The following is a 21982-nucleotide window of genomic DNA, read 5'->3' on the forward strand; positions in this document are numbered from 1 at the left end:
CATATTAGGAGGCGTCACAATAGTTCATATATACAGTGTGTGTGTGTGTGTGTTAAGGCATGTGTGTGCATCTAACGCTTTTATTAGAAAACACTTAAAAATGAGATGATGGGCATGTAAGCTTAGGACACTCTTTGGATACTCTACTTATGAAACTGCATATAGAAATGAAAATAATAATAATAATAATAATTAAAAAAAACTTGTGCAAGAAGAATTAAACCAAAAAATTGAAAGCTTTTGGTGACGATATGTCGCACTTTTTGTTTTTTTTTGGTATTTAGAATTGATTCTCGACAATCTCCAGAACCATAGTGAGGCAAACGTGTGATTCAAATTGCTGAGGAAACATGACTACTTTTGATTTGATCTTCTTTTTCTTTCTCCCCCCCCCCTTGTAATAATAATAATAACAAAAAAACCCTGGAATGTGTTGAGTAAATGATCAGAAATGGGCACGTTAATGGGCCTGTTGCCTTTTGTTATTCGTCGTCAGTTCGTTGGAAACCTGCGGCCGACGTAATGGGTTCAATTCTTCATCGTTTCTCCGACGTTTAATTGCGGGAAAAGATCCAGAGCAAACACAAGAGTGCGCTGCTAACGTTTCTTACTGTCGCTCTATGGGTTAAGAAAATGAAGAAGAAAAGGTGTGATTGTCAGTGGAAGTGCGTCACCTTACTGGAACATTGAGGACTCGCTCTTTCACTCATTCTCTCTCTCTCTCTCTCTCTCTGTGTGTGTGTGTGTGTGTGTGTGTGTTTATCTTGTCATTTCCTGCTCCAGTCCGTCATCTATGTCTGCCCTCTGGCGTGGACGCCGGTCAGATCCTTTCTTATGATCTCATTCACTGCAAAGAAAAAAAAAAAGAAAAAGAAAGAGAAGGCGATTGTGAGACAACAGTTCGATTCATGCCCGTGTTTATCCGTTCAAAGCAGAACAATTAGGAGTAATTCTTCAACTCTGCTTACAGTAAACCATTAGAACGCTGCATTGACGTCGAGCAACCACTAGAGGTAGAGCTACACAAGTGCATACAGGAGTCAAACATCCTCACATCACATCACAGTGCACATACATATCATGTGAAGAGCAGCGCTGGAATGGAAACTTTCACTTCTAAAAATACACAAGGAGGCAAAAAGCAACACACACACAAAAAAACAATTACAGTTAAGTAGAATACGTCTATCTGACAGGGAAATGAGGAGAATACCTTAAAAAGTATTGGTCATGGCAATAATTCTGTGTCTGGAACATTCATTTAAACTTTATAACATAATATGGTAATTATTGATTATATGATGATTATGTGGCCAAACATTTTTATGAAAAAGTATTACATTCATGGTAGTTGTAGTCCTTTTTAGGGAGCACATATTCACCCTTGACTAGGTGCTTGCTAACATAAATAAGTCGCATACTAGCCCTTTATGAGTAATCATTAAGCACGTGTTAACACCTTATTCTACATAATGTCCTCTATTATGACATGAATTAAGACTTTTCCTACATTTTTCCTGTTAATACGTGCTTAATATTTACTAATAAAGGGCTAGTATGCGACTTATGTGCACGTCAGTAAGCACCTAGTTAATGGTGAATGTGTGTTGCCTAATCTAAAGTGTTACCCATACTGATCACCAAGTTATTGCCTGTATAGAAATAAACTATCTATACAAATATATGTATACATATATATATATATATATATATATACATATATATATATATGTATACATATATATATATATATATATATACATATATATATATATACATATATATATATATATATATATACATATATATATATATACATATATATATATATATATATACATATATATATATGTATACATATATATATATATATATATATATATATATATACACATATATATATATATATATGTATATATATATGGTAATAAGTGTTACCATAATAATCACCCATACATTACAAAGGTGTTACCATACATGTTAATGTACTGTACATATAAAGTGACAGTTAATAATTTTTAAGTAGATTAAGTTTATATTAAGTAAAATGAAGGTGTTTTTTTGCACACACACACTCAAAAGTCTTTTGCCTTCAACACGTCGTTCATTATCGCACAACTATGTGTAGTATGTCACTTCTCCAGATCAGCCACACTGGTCTGTGTTGAGCTGGGAGCTCCAGGCCGGACGAAAGTCGAGTGTGTGCCGCCGCACTGTGTGTGCACACAAGCACCATGGGAGAAAGTATAGGCTGGTGCTTCCACTGGGAGCACATTTAGGCCCCGGTGAGTAATACTAGTAATTTCAGAGACAGCCAAAAAAAACTTTTTGCCTGTAACCACAGCAATTGGAGGGGCTTATCATGTCATGTCATCCTGTAACCATGGTAAAAAGTAACACTAGAATATTAAAATAGAACCTCATTATTGTTTTTTTGTTTTTTTAATGCTAAAAAAAAAGGATTGATAAATAAACAGAAGATGGAATGAGAATTAAAAGAAACAATATAGTTGAGGAAGAGGAACTGAATTCAGCTGGTTTATGTGCAAACTATGTAAAGCATTGATTTACATAGCGGTTGAGGTGAGGGGGGTGTAATTATTAAAACACATGTAAAATGAAATCAGACGCCATCTCACACACACACAGAAACTTCTCTGAAGAACTCTGAAGCAGGAAATTAAAAAGAAGTAGGTGTTGGAATATTCCTGTTTTTTTTTTTTTAGACTATTTGACCTGGAAGAGAAAATGTGATTTCTAATTTGAATGATGCTCACAACAGTCAACAGCTCTGAAATCTAATCAGAAAATCAGAGATGCAACAAACCAGTCTTTGTCCGACTCCCTGTCTCTGCTGCTGACCGTCTATCTGATCGCTTGCAGATGTGAGAGAGCAACGGCAGCTCAACAACGAGCATGTTTTATCGCCGGCGCAGCAGCAGCAGCAGCAGCAGCAGCAGCAGCAGCAGCAGCAGCAGCAGCAGCAGCAGCAGCAGCAGCAGCAGCAGCAGCAGCAGCAGCAGCAGCAGCAGCAGCATCGGAGAGTTGCCGGTGAGCTGAGGTGCGGCAGCCGAACCGGGTGCTCGGCTGTCGTCACAACATCAGCATCCCTGTTTATTTTAGTTTGTAGTGGAATTCCCTGTGACACCTAATGCCTTAAAGGAACTTTCATCTCCCCAGTGGTGCCACAGAATTTTTCCCTGAGCATAAAACGAAGCTCAGAGAAGCAGCAGGAGCGCCACAGCGGGGGGGAAGCACACAGTGGGGCTTTACTGCGTCTAATGAAGGGTTGGCACGGAGCGGCTGTTTGAGGTTGGCTGAGGGAACACTCGGACTAGTCTCTTCAGAGGGTGAATGTCTGGCTACTTACTCCTGCACCAATGAGCGCCACTGTTTAGCAAACCGACGGCGTGAGGAGAGAGAGAGACACCTTGTACAGTAGCTGACTCAGTCGCTGCAAACTGCCTGCTGTGAGAGCTGGAATGTGTGTGTTTGTGTGTTGGCGCTGATTTGCATACACACACAGCGCTGATATGTGTGTGTGTGGAAAAACGGGGGGGCACGGTGTGTTCACCTGGTTTTGTTTGACTGCATGAATTCAAGTTAAGCCGATGTGGTTTTGTTGTCGATCGAGTGGACCGACAGCAAACCAGCGATCTAACTAGTGATGGGATCGGCAGTTCATTTGAGTGTACTGAATCACTAGAATCCGTTCATTAAAATGATCCGTTCAAAAGATTTGCTTCACCGAATCGCTCAGTGCTTAGCAGGAGCCCAGTGCCCTGCTACGTGACTCACGTCCTCCCTGAGTGCAGTACGTTCGCGAGATTCACGTCCACAGCCACAGTTCACCAGTTCTCTGCGTGTCAGTTCGTTCGTGAGATTCACGTTCACAGCCACAGTTCTCCAATTCTCTGCGTGTCAGTTCGTTCGCAAGATTCACGTCCACAGCCACAGTTCTCCAATTCTCTGCGTGTCAGTTCGTTCGCGAGAATTCACGTCCACAGCCACAGTTCACCAGTTCGCTGCGTGTAAGTTCGTTCGCGAGATTCACGTCCACAGCCACAGTTCTCCAATTCTCTGCGTGTCAGTTCGTTCGTGAGATTCACGTCCACAGCCACAGTTCACCAGTACTCTGCGTGTCAGTTCGTTCGCGAGATTCACGTTCACAGCCACAGTTCTCCAATTCTCTGTGTGTCAGTTCGTTCGCGAGATTCACGTCCACAGCCACAGTTCTCCAATTCCCTGCGTGTCAGTTGTTCGCGAGATTCACGTCCACAGCCACAGTTCACCAGTTCCCTGCGTGTCAGTTCGTTCGCGAGATTCAAGTCCACAGCCACAGTTCACCAGTTCTCTGTGTGTGTCAATCACAGCAGCACGGCAGACACAGTTCTTCTTACTAGTCACTCCCTCCCCGCTGGCGAAACGACTTCACGAGTGATTCACAGAACGCGGCAGTTCCGCTCCCGGCCGCCACAATCGCTGCTGAGCTCAACTGAACCAAGAAAGGAACGAATCAGTTCACGAAGTGATCCCAGTCAGTTCGTTCACTCAAATGAATCGTTCTTTCGAACAAATCATTCACGACCGACACAACACTAGATCTAACCACATGTCAGTGCTCGCTACCTCTGACCTGGAACAATACTCAGCAGAGCCGCATGCTCAGACAAAGACTTACTGGTTGCAGTTTTCTCGACACTGGCTGTGAAAAGATCCCGTTTAATATGGTTCCAACTGAAGAACTGGACAATAAATCCCATTCTTCTTAATGCCAAAAAAACTTTCCAATTTTATTTTTTTAGCAGCGTTATTAAAGGGTTCCAGCTTTTGTAAGTAAGTCAAAGCAACAGCAAGAGTATTTGAGGAGATATAATCCACGGTTTCCAAAGTGGGAGGTATAGGCTTCAGTTTCAGACGAAATACCATCAATAGAATCGCACAGGCATCCAGAAACTGAAGCCAGTCAACTAAGGTGGAGTAGGCACATCTTTCCAAGCTTTGTCTGAGGGAAGGGCACCGGTCTCACTTAAATATTGACTTTCTTAGAACAAATCCAGCCTTTGTGTTTCAACGCATCCACCACAGACGAGAAGGAAACACACAAAGGCCTTTTTGCACAAGAAGAATTCAATGCTGCAGTCTCTCATCTTCAGATGTCAGATCATGATATGTTATCAATGATAACCATCTCACCCTTGGCTCTATACATGACACCCCAGTCGTCAAATTGTTATCGCTTGATCTTCTTTCTGCTTCTGCCTTTAGGGGTCGCCACAGTGGATCATATGCTACCATCTTAGCTTCTGTTACATCAACAACTACCCTGTGGTCTTCCTCCTGCCTGGCAGCTCCATCTTCAACATCCTTTGTTCCCGATATTCTCTATCCATCCTCTGCACGTGATCAAACCATGTCTATCTCGCTTTATTTCCAAACCTTCCTCCTACGCATGCATACTTGAACTCTGCAAGTCGTCCGATTGCCTGACTCGGTCAGACTGTGACCTGTGCAACTGTGCACGTACACACACACCGACCGTCATTCACACACAGGTCTTCAGTCTTTCGCCTACTAACCTTCATTCATCTTCTCTCCAGGTTCTCATATCATCGGCAAACAACATAGTCCATGGAAACTCCTGCCTGACCTCGTCTGTCAACATGTCCATCACCATTGCAAAGAAGAAGAAGAAGGGGTTCAGAAATTATCCATGAACATAATCCTCCTTGAACCCATCCGAAACTGCGGCTGCACGCCTCACCACTGTCTCTCTGTTTTCATACATGTTCTGCACCACCCTCACATACTGCTCTGCCACGACAGACTTCCTCACACAGTTCCTCTCTTGGCACCCAATCTTACTATTACATTCCCTACACTCTTAGAAATAAAAGTGCTAAGTAGAACCATATAAGGTTCTTCGGATTGTCCTCATAGGAGAACCCTTTTTGGCTCCAGGTAGAACCTTTTTTTTTATAAAGGTTCCACCTGGAACCCTTTTGGAGGGTTCCACCAAGAACCATTTTAAAACCCTTTATTCAGGAAAGGGGTTTTAAAGGGTTCTCTGGATCAAATGGTTCTTACTGGAACCATTAGTGTTACCAAGAACCCTGAAGAAAGGGTTTTTCGGAGGCATGGTTTCAGGTAGAACCTCAGCCCTTGAAGAAGGTCCCATTTGGAACCCTTATTTTTAAAAGTGTACAGTAGCAAAAATGGCATCTATCGTACTCTTTCTCGGACCTTTAAATTTAGAATGGGGTCATGGACATTATACCCGTTTGTCACTCGGCTCACAACACATTGTTAGCGCACAGGGTCACTGGAGGGCTAATGAATTCACAGCAACTACGTAGCAAGAGGAAGAACATGACAACAATTGAAAACTGTATGGTTAGAATAAATGCCCTGTCCACGCACAGAATGAGAAGTGTCTTCTACGAGCTGCCGTGCCCTCATCTCTATGGCTGTAACACTGTCTGGATAAGTCCTAACTGTGTATTTGATCAAGCCTTTCAAATGGGATGGAAGTGAGCTGAGACTAATGCGTGTCCACCAGGCTGTTGCTATGTGCTTTATCTCTCCTGCTCTGATCTCTACCTGCTGGAACAATTTCACCTGCTCCACTGCCTCTGGGCTTTATTCCACACCCACTAAATCATGTCATTCTCAGCCTTTTGTTGGCCATGCCAGTGGGTTTGGGTTTTTTTCCGTTTTCAAAATCTACGTGGCAAAATCTACGGGGTGACCTATGCCAGACATTCTTGACCTTTAGCGGTTCAATGGTAATACAGGTTTGTACACGCATTTCTGTTTAAGTATGAATAACTTAGTTGGGCATGGGAACTTGTGTGAGGGCTGAGGATGAAAGCGCTCTGTGTGGGTGAGATAATGACCCAACTTTGGGGACAAAAAAAAAAAAAAAAAAAAAAAGACTTGCATTTAATACTCTTTCACTGAAGGTGACACAGTTCAGGCACCTCCGAGATGTGACAGTTATCAACCACAACACTGTGACGATACCAGGATGTGGCGTCGGCATTTCTTCAAAAATGACTACAGACTGAAGCACATGTCTCGATGAGTAATGTTGACACAGTCTCACTTTGAAAATAAGTGTTTCATGGGCCCAACATAAATGATTCTTCTGTGGTAATGATCACAGGCCAACAGCTATGCAGTCAGACACAGAGGGATTTTTTAAAAAAAAATTTCAACCTCACTTATCTTCTCGCCCTTTGTTTGAAAAAAAAGGTAAGGTTTTCGATATTGGGAAGTCCCCCATTTGTGTTCCTCATCAGAGTGATGCAACAGTGATGCTGGTGGGTGGATTATCACCTGTCTGTCAGAGTGTCGGGAACTTGTTTGTATACGGTTCAGTGCCATGGTTTCAAAAATGGAGCCATTATTGTACTAGCTAAAAAATGACCAAGTATTGTTTTAAAGACGCCATATGTAAGAATGTGGCCAAAAACGGTTACTACATTCAAATTCAAAATACCGAGGTTTTCTAAGGTTCGTTTTCTGACGTAACTGGCAACCCGTGGTTGCTCGGCAGCTGGGGCTCTACTGACTGCAATGATTGGTAGACGGCGGTAGGTGGCGCCACATGATAAACATGATTTCAAAACATAAACATGATTTGCAGTCTGCAAAATATTTTTTTTAATGCAAATATTTTGTCTGTACCGTTGTTGTTGGTGAGTTTGTTATATGAACATTATTCCTGAGTCTCTGTGACATATTAGGAGGATTTTATGGCCAGTTGCTTTAGATTTATTACATAATGCACCTTTAACTAGAATAAACAGAAATGTTTAGGATATTTACTGCCTGTTCTTTTAATTGTTTCTATAAAGTACAGCGCAAATGAATAAAATTGAACAAAGATGCACCTTGGGAAACTGAGAGAGCGTCATTACCTTTTGATGATGGGAGGATCAAACAGAAAGTCCAGTACGACTGTTCCTCCTCCATGTTAAATCAACAAATCACAACACTGTTGATGTTTACAGCAGAGTTCCATCCCAAAAACACAAATTCCACTGCTGGCCTTTTTTCTTTGTTTAATTTTTTCCATTGAAACACACTCACACACACACAGACATAGTCCCTTTCCTTTTCCTGCTAAAGTACCCTCCACCCTCCTGCTATCTTACAGGGTTCAGGCTGGATTTCTGGAGGAGAGCAGCTGCAAATAGGAATTTCTTTTGCCAGATTGGCAGCATCCCATGGTCGGAAAAAAAGCTAATCCTCTGGTGGGTTCCCCCACAGAATTGAGGGGCGTAAGGCCAAGGAGAAGCCCCGGCCAACTACAACAAACAAAGAGGCTTTCCCCAGCTCTCCCAGGCAGCCCGTTCCACAGTTTGACAATGGTTGCCATGGAAGTTGTTTTTCACTTCATAACAGTGTCAACATGTCCAGGCGGGCAGGAGAGTGACACTTTTTTCTCCCTCCCTCTCTTGTCTTTAATGCCAGCAAAGAGAGGGAAAGAAGAAAAAAAAAAAAAAATCATTTCCTGATGTGCGGTGGAGCCTGATGAACCCCTGCGACCAGCAGAGTGGACAGCAGCACGGTGACAACAAACCGCCTTTAAATCTCACCTGACTGACACGGGGGCTAAAGAAAAGAAACATACTGCGTCACTTTGTCCTTTCATTCTAAGACATAATATAACTTGTGGAACCTTTAACTTCAAAACAAGGAAGAGGCTCAACCCTTTCGCCTTGTGTTGGATGTGGCCTGACATTAATTCAGTCTGAGGGTAACGAGGTTGACAAGCACGAGTATAAACATATGACTCATAATCCCTGTTATTTCCACCTTGAGTGGAACATAACTACTCCTCCTGGCAAGGATTGTTTTAATAGTGTTGGTTTGTTCTGTTGGCTTTGTTCGGGGAGAATGTGGAGATCAGACCGGGATATAATGTAGAGGAGATACCGCAGATAATGTAAATATCCTTGAATTGTTCCGAGGAGAATTCACATCTCTATCAGCGTGTCCGATCATCCATCGCCTTCACAGAAAGGGAACCGCACGTATCCATCACTTTGACTGTCTGTTTATTTTCAAACCTCATTACACTGATAAAAAGACACAACAATCACTCAGAGTATAAAAGCAACAACTTACACTCACCATCATCTAGGTAAGCCTGGTCCAGGTTCTCCTCTTTGACCGTCACCCGCCTCTGCGAGTCTCCCGGAGCCTCCATCTGCCCGGCGTCGGTCGGCGCCCGAGGTTTCTGCTGCCCCTTCTGCACACAGGGCTGCTGCTGCTGGATCACAGTCGGATAGTGCTGAGGGTGGGTCACCGCCGCCTGAGCCTGAGGAGGCGTGGGCGAGTGGGCAGTGGCCGCCTGCGGGGAGTAACCGTCGCAGTATATGATCTGCTGGGTGTCGGGCTGGAGGGCGGTGAGAGGCTGAGGGTCTGCTGCGCGGAGAAGGTGGTGGTTGGTGGGGGAGAACTGGATGATCGAAGGGTGCTGGCCTGCACCGATGGGACCTACGGCTTGAGATGGGGTGCCTGTGTGGACCAGGACTGACCGGTGGGGGTCTGGCATCATCCCTCCGGTTTGCTGATAAAGGCCGGGGCTGCCACTCAGACTCTTGCCACCGCGGGAGAAGACAATGGCCGGGCTCTGCTGCTGGAAACGCGTGTCTTGGTTCGGAAGGCTTGAGCTGAGACGCTGGCAGGAGGCCATGCTGGACACCAGGCTGTTGTCTGGGTGGACGACACTGCGTGGACTATGGTGGTAGTAGGAATGGGGGGATAAGCCTAAGATCTGAGGAATGGCAAAGCCCATGTGGTCCGGTTCATACTCATCTATGGGCTCTGTCTTGATGGACGGAGCTGTGGAAAAAAAAGGCGACTTATGAAATCAACGGCCGTAAACATGCCGAGAAGATTGGTGTTCTCTTAGGGTACAGTGTGACATCAGCACACCACAGAGCGGTACGAGTGTGTTCTTACATGCCAGTGGTGTGTAGGTGAAGTGTTGAGGCTGGCTGCGCTTCCTCTTGCCGTTGATGACGTAAAAGTTGACTTTGACCGAATGGCAGACAGACGTGTCTCGGTAGGACGGCACCTCCACAAACAGCATACTCTAAAAGACAGTACACCATGTTCCGAAAACTGGTCTTTGTTTGATCTGAGACACTGAGCGTGTTTTTGTCTGGATTTGGCAATGGAATGACATGAATGTTTTAAAGAAAATACGTACAGGCTGGCTCTTATCTTTGTCAACAGTTGCTTCCATTTCCCAAATTTGCTGCCCATCTAGGAGGGAAGCAAGGAGAGAAAGTGTAAAAAACCTAATCTCAGTCAAACACGGCGATAATTCGCTTTCGCTGTTAAAGGAAGGCTGGTTGTTTCCAGATGCTGCTGCACATGCTTCCCAACTTGTAAATCAGGGAACATGCTTAATCCTGACTAATGGAGAAAGTACATGAAATTGTGCATGTTTCCCCTCAGCTGATTCAAATACAGGTGATGCACAGACAACTTAAAAGGTGCAGTGTGTAACTTCTGGTGATTGTTTTGTTGTTACTCTGCTTCAGTTTGGTTTTATGTTACGCTGCATTCTTCATTCAAAAACAGGTTGTGTCAAGCAGTACCATCAGTGGCTGGGGGCTCTTCATTCCATCAAATTGCTGAACAGACAGATTTTTTTTTTTTTTCACTACAGTGCTCCAACCCGTTTTAGACGCCTTGCTTCACTAGCACAATGTCACGCATCACTTCCTGCATGCAGCATAGGAATGTTGCCAGGCAACACAAGATCCAAACACCACTATACTGAGAAAACACAGACTCAGAGTCACGTGTTTATAGTGTTTATACACTACCGTTCAAAAGTTTGGGGTCACTTAGAAATGTCCTTATTTTTGAGGGAAATGCACCTTTTTTTCAATGAATGTAACATTAAATGAAACAGAAATACACTCTATACATTGTTAATGTGGTAAACGACTATTCTAGCTGCAAACGTCTGGTTTTTAATGGAATATGTACATAGGTGTATAGAGGCCCATTTCCAGTGTTCTAATGGTACATTGTGTTTGCTAATGGCGTTAGAAGACTATTGAATGTTTAGAAAACCCTTGAAAACCCTTGTGCAATGATGTTAGCACAGCTGAAAACAGTTTTGCTGGTTCTTTGACAAAAGCAAAGTTATTCTTTTGAATAAAAATCATTATTTCTAATCTTGTCAATGTCTTGACTATATTTTCTAGTCATTTTGCAACTCTTTTGATGAATAAAAGTGTGACTTTTAATGGAAAACACAAACAAATTGTATAGGTGACCCCAAACTTTTGAACGGTAGTGTATTTAAAAGTTTTCTATATTCACTTTATTTTAGCCACACCTCTAAAAAGCCAGAGGGTGAGCGGCAGGTTCACTCCAACATGTGTCACATCTGTCAAATTCATTGCTGACGGTGCGTTTATGTCAAAAGCAGAAAGCGCCCGCGTGTCCTTATATCCACAGCCGTAATGGTCTTCGTCATGCTACATCAGATTAAGCCGTCATATGGGAGAAAAAAAAAAGGAAACTAAATGAAAAGTAAACTCTGCGTGCCCGAACACATGATGAGACGTGCTGCAGTGAGTTCTTTGTAAAATGTCAATGGAGGTGGGAAACCCTCTGTCAAACAGCAAATTAAAAACACATGGGTTAAATGAGTCAGGAGGAAGAAGGGGGATTCCATATGTGTTGCCAAACTTTTTTTTTTTTTTTCAAAAGCTAATTTTTTATGATCAACTCTCTCCGCTTCTCAAGCAAAACATGATGACTAGTGCTTTCTTGGCGTCTGCGCTGCATTTGTTTGCTTTTTGTTGCAACCCTACTCCAAGGGATACCCCGACGCTTGTTCTCCCTCTGGAGATAATTGTGTGTGGACGTGGAAAAGGGGAGGAGACAGCAGCAGCAGCAGCAGCTGGAGAAGCAGACAGAGAAGGCTTGACTTGGCCGGGAAAGCTTTCCTTTGCTCCGTACAACTCTCCGCGTCCAAAAAAATCAAGCGCCAGGGAAGCTCCAGCCCAGAGTCAGCCGTGTCTCATTTTGAGGCATTTCTGAGCTGCACTTGTCCAGAACTTTGTGTCATAGAGAGTCTCTCCAAAACAATGGCAATCCCTCTTCATTAGATTCCCTTTTTTCCATCTCCGCCTTACTATCCATTACTGTGCTGTGTCGTAACACGGCAGCAGGGAACCCCGTACAGAAAAAAAAAAAAGTTAGCCTGAGGTTGCACGTCCAAGTTTTATGTGGAGCGCTCTGCTGTCTGACGTGCAGTGGAGTCAGTTAGTCATGATATGAGACGGCTAAAAAAAGGCCTTTTTACATAACTGTCTATCCCCAAAAAACGTTTTTTAGAGCAGCATACAGAGGCAATGACCTGAGGACTACACATACAGAACTGCAGCAGGGGATATACAACATGTAATATCATGATTAAGGATCATTTAACCGCTCACATTATGCCATAATAATAAGAAACCTTAATAAGAAAGAGGTAAAAGTAGAATTATCGAATTCAACGTCAACATGAGCCAAATATTCGTGCAAACAAAAAAAAACGTCCATTTGGGAAGAGATAAGGCATCACGGTGTGTCAGTGAGGACGAAAAGGGCAACAGGAAGTCAGGCAGCAGCGTTATCATTTGGATCATGCAAATCACTCGCACGGCTCCATCGTTACAACGGCGGTGGAGAAATATATACAAGCTATGAGCTTGTGTAGACGAGTCTGCTTATGAGTCATTAGTTATCACTAATGTTATGAAGGAGCTGTGAGAACAGATGCAAACAGACTGTGTAGATTTTGTAAACGGGCTCGATTTCCGGGGTGAAAAGCATTTCAGACGTAATCTCGCCTGAAAAAGAATTTGTGAAAAAAAAAACGTCTCATTTCGCGTCGGTGTCACTTACCCTGGCGTTTCTCTGTAAAAATGACCTTGGAATCGGAGCTGAAGTTTTGCCCAGTCAGGATCATCTGCTGGCCGCCCAGAACGGAGCAGCTGTCCATGTCCTGCTTCTCCACCATGGGAAGCTCGTGTGCCGAACGCTGAGCTGCAGGAACAACACAGAGGGGTGGAAATGACAAAAGTGGAGTTGATTTAGTAACATCATAAATTTGTGTTCCCATTAGTGGGGTTAGGGTTAGACGACTCTTGATTTGCGAAGACAGTTTGTCACTTTCTTTTGTTGACAATTCATTGACTAATACAGTAACAGTTGACTTCTATTGTATCCGGTCTAATCCAAAAACTTTTGTTTGAAAGTATCCGTATCGGTTTCTGACAAGTGACTGTTTTACAATAAAGAGGTGACGCTGAGTCATTCTAACAATCAAAAAACAAGCGGCTTTTCACGATCACAAAGTGGGAGTTGTGAAGAGGAGGGCGGTGGAAACTGTACAGGAAAAACAAAAAACAGTTATGATGCAATCAGCAATTCAGATATTTAAAGTCCGTACGGTCTCATAATAATATTTAGTGCCTCAGTGTGTGTTGTACACACTTGTGTGCTTCAAGGAAACAAACAAGAGAACATGTCACTGATATGATCACTGCAGCTTCACAGATGCACAGAAGGACACGAACACAGTCTGATGTTGCTGTTGCACGATCACTGAGGCAAACGGAGGCGTTTGACAAACAACGACGTGACCTTTGAACAGATCTGTGGATAAAACACAGAGGACGACATCGACGGCGGCAAGCGACGTCGCGCTTGATTTGGTTTTCATTACTCTTAAGGTTCACTGTGCGACAGGTAGCGACTTACTGCGAATGCAGCAGAGATGGACAATTAAGATTATATATATATATATATATATATATAAAAAATGTGATTATATTCCGTGTTATATTTATTCAAACAACGACAGCAGCATCACTCTGATATGATTAATGACATGTCTCGATCCAGGGTGTTGGTTAACGCCAGATAAAGGGACCTTTTGTTTGCGTTTGATTACACCAGGTGCTTTAATAACACTGTGTACACATGCGGCGATGTTCACAAACATAGACTTTACTACTGTGCCCGTACACACAGGTACACAGACACTGAAACGGGGCAGCACCCACCGACTGGATAGAGGCCCTGGTTGCATAAAGATGTCTTTGTGTGACCAGCTCCAAACTCCGAGTGCTTTTATTTTTTTTATTTTTGAAATGATATTTTATTTTTTTCTGATGAAAACATCACTAGGACAAAGCATACTTCATAAAGACACCAGTATCAGCGCTTAAAAAAAAGAGTTTTTTACGAGCAATTTTCTTACAGCACTCGACGGGGTTCGAGGCCACTTGGAGAGAGAGGTTCTGTCCTCCAGGCTGAGGTATGTGCACACGGAACACGAGACGAACCCGGGTGTTTTTGCGGCCGACGTCTGTCTCGCCCTTCCTCAGCTCGATGTCGGCGTTCCTGAGCTTCAGGATCCCGGCACAGTCGATTCTACGGAAAAGGAATAAATACGTAAACAATGGCAACAGAACAACAGGAAGTTTATACGCTACCGTTCAATAGTTTGGGGTCACAGAAATACACTCTATACATTGTTAATGTGGTAAACGACTATTCTAGCTGCAAACGTCTGGTTTTTAATGGAATATGTACATAGGTGTATAGAGGCCCATTTCCAGCAACCATCTCTCCAGTGTTCTAATGGTACATTGTGTTTGCTAATCGTGTTAGAAGGCTATTGGATGATTAGAAAACCCTTGAAAACCCTTGTGCAATGATGTTAGCACAGCTGAAAACAATTGACTACATTATCTATTCATTTTGCAACTCTTTTGATGAATTAAAGTGTGACATTTAATGGAAAACACAAAAAAATTGTATAGGTGACCCCAAACTTTTGAACGGTAGTGTGTGTATATATATATATGTGTGTGTGTTAAGAGTGCTGTGATAATCTCACATTGCTTTCATGTTGTTCTTTGGCTCCAGGGGGATCTCGAGGACTTTGGTGCCATTGACGATCTTCTCGAAGCTGGTGGTGGTGACCGTCTTGCCAGTGATGCGGTGGACTTGATAGAAGGCGTGAGGCTTGAGGATGCGCTCGTCCGCTGTACCGATGAAGATTTGCAGGGCAAGTGGCTCCTTGCCTCTGTAGCCATGCAACTGCAGACACAAAAAGTGATGAGAAATTAATGAGTTGTGTTTAGGTTACAGAACAGAGACGTACAGTGGTAACGTACAGGGGAAAATATCTATTAGACTGCTTCCTGTCCATGTATTCCAATGTAATTCAATATAAGTTATGGTTTAATTGTCATTGTCTGTCGCATCCATCCATCGTCTACTGCTGAATCCTTAACATGTGTGTCGCGGTTGGTGCTGTGCCAATCTCAGTTGACATTGGGCGAAAGGCGGGGGGTCACACCCTGGACAGTTCACCAGTCCATCACAGGGACACACACACAGAGAGACAATCAACCATTCACTCTCACGCTCACGGTCAATTTAGAGGATCCAATTTACCTAAACCACAAATCTGCATGCTTTTGGACTGCAGGGGGAAACTGGAGAACCCGGAGAAAACCCACGCACAGGGAGAGAACGTGCAAACTCTATGCAGAAAGACTTGGGTCTTCTTGCTGCAAAGGCAAAGAGTGCAAGCCACTACAGCAACCGTGTGGCCCTCATTACAACATGACACTGTCAAATGTTTCTTAATCTGCATAGAACACAGAATTTACTACTTGTGCTGTTTCAAAGTTCCATTTTGATTTAAAGGTCCCATATTATATCCTATTTCTCCAAGTTAACCTTGCTTCCTGGTGTCCTAATGGACATGTCTGTGACATGCTTTGGTCAAAATACCATAAGGATGAAGCACCACAGCAGTTCAATCACCCTGCCAAAACAGCCCTGTTCAGAACGCTCTGTTTAGTAGTATCTCTTCAAATCTCTTTAAAAAAAAAAAAGTTGCTTTAGGGACAGGAAATGACATCAGACACAGAGGCTACTGGGAGCTACGTTAGCATTTGCAAAAGTGATAATTTGCAGGCTCTAGCAGACACATTGCCGTCATATATAACATGTATCCACTGGACAGATAAATCCTCTGAGGCTGGAAGTTTGTGGAGAACTCTGTGCTGCACTGTGGAGCCAAGAATAGAACTTTTCACGGACTTCCGGTTTTCGGATACCGTTGCCCTCACCAGCACTCTTGCATGTTTTATGGACAAAGCGGATGGAACAATTCCAGGAATTAAGCGCATTGTGACGTCTCAATGAGTGTGGAAGTCAACATTGTGTGTTTTATCTCCTGTACTTAGACTGAGGAGGACCACAAAAACATGAGTGAATCATCTTTTTCCACACTTTGCAGACCGATAGGACCTCCAGAGTCCCAAATATAAGGATTTGAATGATGAAAAAGTATATTTTGCCCAATATGGGACCTTTAAAAACGATTAACCAGTCAGCCCGAGAATTGTATACACGAAGTACACGTTTGAAAACCTTTAAACCGGTTGTGTTGCTCCACTGCCCCTCGTTCCGTCTTTGCATTTCCAGATGTGGAGACTGATCAGTGACAGACCCACGTGCAAAAACATGTGTCTTCCATCGACACAGCCTTGAACAGAAGTCAGCAGAGAGCTCACATCTCACGGCCTTCTACTACCTCTCCTATAACTGGATGAAAGTTTACAGTAGCTTTTACAAAGAGAACCGAAACTGACAACAGTCAGTCTGAAGCGTTGAGCTCATTACGCCTTTTTTTTTCTCAACATGTAGATGAGTAAAAACGAAGCATTGGAGACGGATGAAGAGGTCTGATACGCAGGAGAGAAAGTCTACATTTTAACCTGCAGAAACCACAAGGCATCAACTTGCATCTAAACGCTGCTTTCGTCAAAAACAGCGTTGCGAGCAAACTTTTTATTGCGGAATAAACTAGTCGCAGGGTGAACATCGCCAACATCACTACACGCCTGACCGCAAGAGAAAAAAAAAAAGAAAAAGAAAACAGGATTGTTTAAAAACTCAAAAAAAAAAAGGTATTGAGAAATCGGTCACTTGTCGAAAAAGATGATCGATGCGGACGTTACTGTCCAGCCTCACAGCTGCTGCTGGATTTACGCAGAAACTATGGCAACATGAATGACCATGCTGGGTCCAATTCCAGGTAGCTAACACACACACACACACACACACAGAGTGAAGCAGGGGGAGCCGAGTGCAAACACTCTACAGACCATGTGAGCAGTCGGCCCGGTTGTCATGGCAGTGGCAGGAGCAATGAGTCATGACAGAGACCAGTGTAGGAAAAGTAAAGTGGAGGGGTGCAAAGGCTCAGAGAGAAAAGTGTGTGTAGTGTAGAGGAGGAGAGGAAAAGGAAAGGAAAAAACATAGAGAGTAAAGGAGGAGAGGAGGAAGGGAAATATGAGGTGAAGGAGTGCAGCCGTGGCTAACCGGGCCTGACCATCCGATTGGTCTGGCAGAGTGGGCAAAACTGACCTCAGGGTGAGGCTTCTGGGGACGGGCAAGTAAATGGAAAAGAAACACGGGAAGCTTTTACTTCCAACAAGTGCCTAATATCACAAACAAAAACAGCTTTGAAACGTTGCCATAGTGACACACACACACACAAAATTATGAATAATCTTACTCGGACAACCCCCCCCCCCCCGTTTAAAATGTGTCACGGCTAACTTTACCGTGTTGTGTTTGAAAAAGCGATTCCAAAACCACAAGCGTTCGTTTGTCACACTCCGTCTAGAGACACAGTCAACAAAGCAGCGTGTAAAGAGGAAGTGCGGGGCGACGCGAACACAGGTCTATTTGTGTGGTCAAGGCGAACACAGCGGCGGACTATTTTAAGCCGAGAGGAAGCAGAAAAACAAAATTGAGCGTCTGTGTCACTCACTGACCCGAGTTCAGTTTTTTAGGGGTTGACGTGAGGCTACGGTGCGGTTACAATGCGTCACGTGTCTGGGCCATTTATGAATCGTTTCGCGTAAAAAAAGGGAAAGGTGATGTGAGAGCAGAGTCACTCACAAAGAGTCACTCTCACATACGACCGCCCTGTAGTCAATAAAAACACCAGTGCTGAGTAAACAATGATCAGGCTGACGTTCTCTAACCAAATCTGACTGTGTGTCGTATGGTCAAACATCACAATAATCATTTTGTACTTGCTAAAAAAGGTACATTATGAAAGCAGTGTATTATATTAAACTGTAAAATAACCACGATGTGTCATCAGAGATTAACGTGTTAATACTGGCTTCATTGATACCAGTTTAGTCACAATTTAGATTTAGATCCTCGGCCCAGAAACTCATTTTTTTTGACACCCAGGTTGCCAGAAAGAGTTAGCGAAAAACACACCGAGCTGCAGCTATGGGTCAGAAATGCCAAACGTTACCGAACCATGAGAGGCCTCGTTCAAAAACATCTGGACACGTGGAGTGGACAGGACAGGTACACAACTGATCTTCATCCAACACGACTAGCCTCTATTTGTTCTCTCGTTGGAGTATAAATCACATAATGTTTTAACAGTCTATTATTGTAGCCTCATCATGTGATAATTCGCTGCTGTTGGGATTACGCTGCCGCTTGGAGCAGACACACTTTCAATCTCTGCCTGTTGCTTGTTGTTGTACAAAACCAGGTACAAGTGTAGCTTCTTATTTCCACGTTTTGAAAACTATCTGGCAACCCGCAAGAGCCTCGAGTTGAGGCAACACTGTCCAATATTTGGAACTTGGATTAGACATCCACTTTAAGTCATGTGCCCTTATTTTGAAGGTGGGCGTACGTACCTGTATAACAGGATGACCCCCTGTAGGGGCTTTGACTGCACCCCTGCTTCCCTCTGTCTCATAGTGAGCTCTGTGGTGCGGCTTGGGCTGCACCTCAATGCCGAGCTCATACTGCTCTGTGTGACTGGGGATCGGCCATTCCAGAGGAGGAAGAGAGGCCATGGGGATGCTGCGGGAAACAATAGACATGAAGATCATCAATAACATGTTGGGTGGAAGATGAGCGGTTATCCTGTATGCGTGTGTAACCTAAAAAACAAGTTTACCTGCAGATGCTGGAAACCAGCGGCTTGGACCATATTGGGGGGATAACAAAGAAAGGCTCTGCCGGGGCTTTGGTTTTCATGTCCTGGTCGTTGGAAACCAAGTAGTTGCCTTCCCCGTGGTTCTCTGGGTACAGAGTGTAAACCTGGTTGGTGGTCTTGACTATTTTAGTCGGCACCAGGCCTGGCTGACCAGTGCCAAAGCCATTCATGGTATCGACAAGGCTGCTGTGAGTATAGTGGGCGCCTATGTTGTGATCTTCATGGCCACTGTGGGGGGAGGGACTGCGGGAGCGGTGTCCAGGGACCAAGCCTGGGTTCCTGTACATTTCGTAGGTGCGCTTGCCCTGCGGGGAGGTGGAGCGCGAGCCAGCTCTGGGTGAGGGCGAGCGGTGTCCCAGGCCGTCCTCGGTTAAGCTGGTGTGAGGAGACGTACCTGGGGAGGTGCGCGGGGAGCCAGTGTGGATGTTCTGCAATCGCGGGCAGAGGTCTCCAGGGTTCTGGCCACTGCTGGGGGACACACAAGGAGACGCCCAGGGGGAGTAGCTCTCCGAGTGCCAGCTGGTGGAGGAGTTGCTGCTGGCGGGACTCAGGCACTGGGGCTCACGGTAGGCAAGGCTTTCATGGCCAGGAACAGTGAGCGTGGGTCTGGGGCTAATGTTCAGGTGTTGGTTCTGCAGGGAGTCCCGGACATAGTTGTAATGCTCACGGGATGGCGTGATTTCAATCCGCGGGCTCAGCGCTAGGCCCACAGGCCGGGTGCTATCCAGGTAGTGTCGGGCCTCCTGGTTGTCATATCCCGAGAGAACCTCAGTGTTGTGTTCACTGTAGGCGGGGCTGCAGGACTTGATGCCGTACGGGGAGGCCTCTTCCAGCTGGAAAGCCTGCTCAGACTCGGGGCTGAGGACTTTGTGAGGTGCGAGGTTCGGGTCATCTGCAGGGGGAGCAAAGGTGAAAGATTCATCACTAACTTGGAAAACAGAAATGTGGTCACATCAACCGACACCTTAACACCTCAACAATGCTTTCAGCAGCATCGTTTTCCCACATTATCGACACAAATCACACACGTGTGCATTTACAAAGCCTGTTAGCATGCAGGGCCGACAATTATCGTTGGTAAGATCTGTCGTTTTTGTGTATTAGAGGTGAGTTTCAATAGTGGTTTTAAGTGTATTCAATCAAATGATAACAAGGATGCAGGATTTCATCAAAAGGTCCAGTGTGTGAGAATCAGTGCCACCTACTGGTGACACTGCAGACTGCAAGCAAACAGAGGACTCCAGAGCGTGTAAGGGAAGTACGGTGGCCTTTGTAAACAGAATGCACTTCACTCAAATCACAAAGTGGACACTAGACACTAGACAGAGCAACCTTTGTAAAGTAATGTCCTAATTTATTCTTAAGTCCTGCAACTGGCAACATCATTTTCACAAATCTTCTCCAGGCATTTTTTTTTTTTTTGGTTCATCATTTGTTTTCCCTCCAACTAAACAGTGTTGATGTGTGTTCTCACGTGGCTGTGAGATGTCAGAGAGCCACATCACAAAGACTGTCAAACTCACTTCCTGTTTGTTTACCCCACACCCCACCCCCCCTTTTTTGTTTTACACGAATTAAACCTTCTGCAGGCCCGCGCGCGCGCGCTCAGACAAAACAATCCACAGCAAAGACACATGGAGCAGCATCATCACAGTTCAGCTCCACGGTAAACAAAAGCCTCGCACAAACCTTGGTCTCCCGCAGCAAAGTCGCTGCAAGGCGGCTCATATTCAAACAAATACTCAAACTGCAGATCCTCATCGGGGTAGTTCACTCCACTGAGCTCTTCCTCCAAGTCTTTGTCGTCGTAAAAAGAGGTCATCTGTGTAATGTGAGCGGCTCAGACACAGACACACAGGCTGAAGTAGTAGTAGTAGTGATGATGATGGTGATGGTGATGATGATGATGCTGCTGCTGCTGCGCATATGTGTGTGGATTTGAACCTGCTGCACAAAGTGTCAAGTGATGCATCGGTGATGTGCGGGAGGTGAGGAGGACCACATGTTTCCTGTTTCACTTCTGCTCACATGAAGGCGGCGTCTATGTTGTTTCTAACCCAGTGCACAACTGTGATCACGCCTCCCCACAGTCAATGATGCGTCGACGACACACACACACACACACACACACACACACACACACACACACACACACACACACACACACACACACACACACACACACAGAAAGAAGAAGAAGGTAAACGTGTAGTTTGGAGATAATGAATGAGTGTGTGTGTGTGTGTGTGTGTGTGTGTGTGTGTGTGTGTGTGTGTGTGTGTGTGTGTGTGTGTGTGTGTGTGTGACAGACTGACAGTCTGCAGCCTGGTGCTGCCCCCGGGTGTCTGACACGCTGCAGTGACACAGCAGGGTGCAGCTGGAAGAGCATCATTTCAACTCTCTCTGGACTCTTTTTTAAATTTATTGAGATACAAAGCCTCTTCTTTCAGGGGGAGTCCTGGTCAAGATCTATCATCATCATCATTCACCATCCATCGCCATCACCATCCAAAACAAACAACATCATTTCACCTCTGTGTCTGTGTGCAGTGGCGTCCACAGTCATTTCAGGGGATGAGGGAGCTCGAAAGTGCAAAGGGGGCACCCCGTCAAGTTATTATAGAAGAAATGGTAATATTACAGTGGCACATCTTGTATTTACTTCCCTGTTTAATGATTGATTTCCCCCCCCGCAGAGGGACGCACACATGCAGATGTTTAATATGCTCATTCAAATATGTTTGGTAGAAAAATAAACAGAAATAATGAGTAAAGTCTTTCAGATGTGGTTCTTTTAACGGGTCTGAGGGCAAAAGGGCAAAGTGTATCACTTGTGGCCCCATGTCCATGTTTCACTGACACATCTACATTTGTTCTAAATTT

At 44.4% G+C, this 21982-nt stretch overlaps 1 protein-coding gene across 1 annotated transcript; it reads right to left on the minus strand.

The window, feature by feature from the left end:
- Nucleotides 1-791: 791 nt before the first annotated feature.
- Nucleotides 792-20921, minus strand: nfatc2a (nuclear factor of activated T cells 2a; the record flags this gene model as incomplete). Its single annotated transcript, XM_083895124.1, has 10 exons — nt 792-847; nt 9136-9855; nt 9976-10108; nt 10226-10281; nt 12934-13074; nt 14294-14466; nt 14936-15138; nt 18795-18963; nt 19061-19991; nt 20789-20921. The coding sequence occupies 10 exons, from the start codon at nt 20919-20921 to the stop codon at nt 792-794; spliced, it is 2715 nt and encodes a 904-aa protein (XP_083751250.1).
- Nucleotides 20922-21982: the final 1061 nt, after the last annotated feature.

The sequence above is a fragment of the Microchirus variegatus genome (genome assembly GCF_963457635.1).
Source record: "Microchirus variegatus genome assembly, chromosome: 9".
Classification (NCBI taxonomy): Eukaryota; Metazoa; Chordata; class Actinopteri; order Pleuronectiformes; family Soleidae; genus Microchirus; species Microchirus variegatus.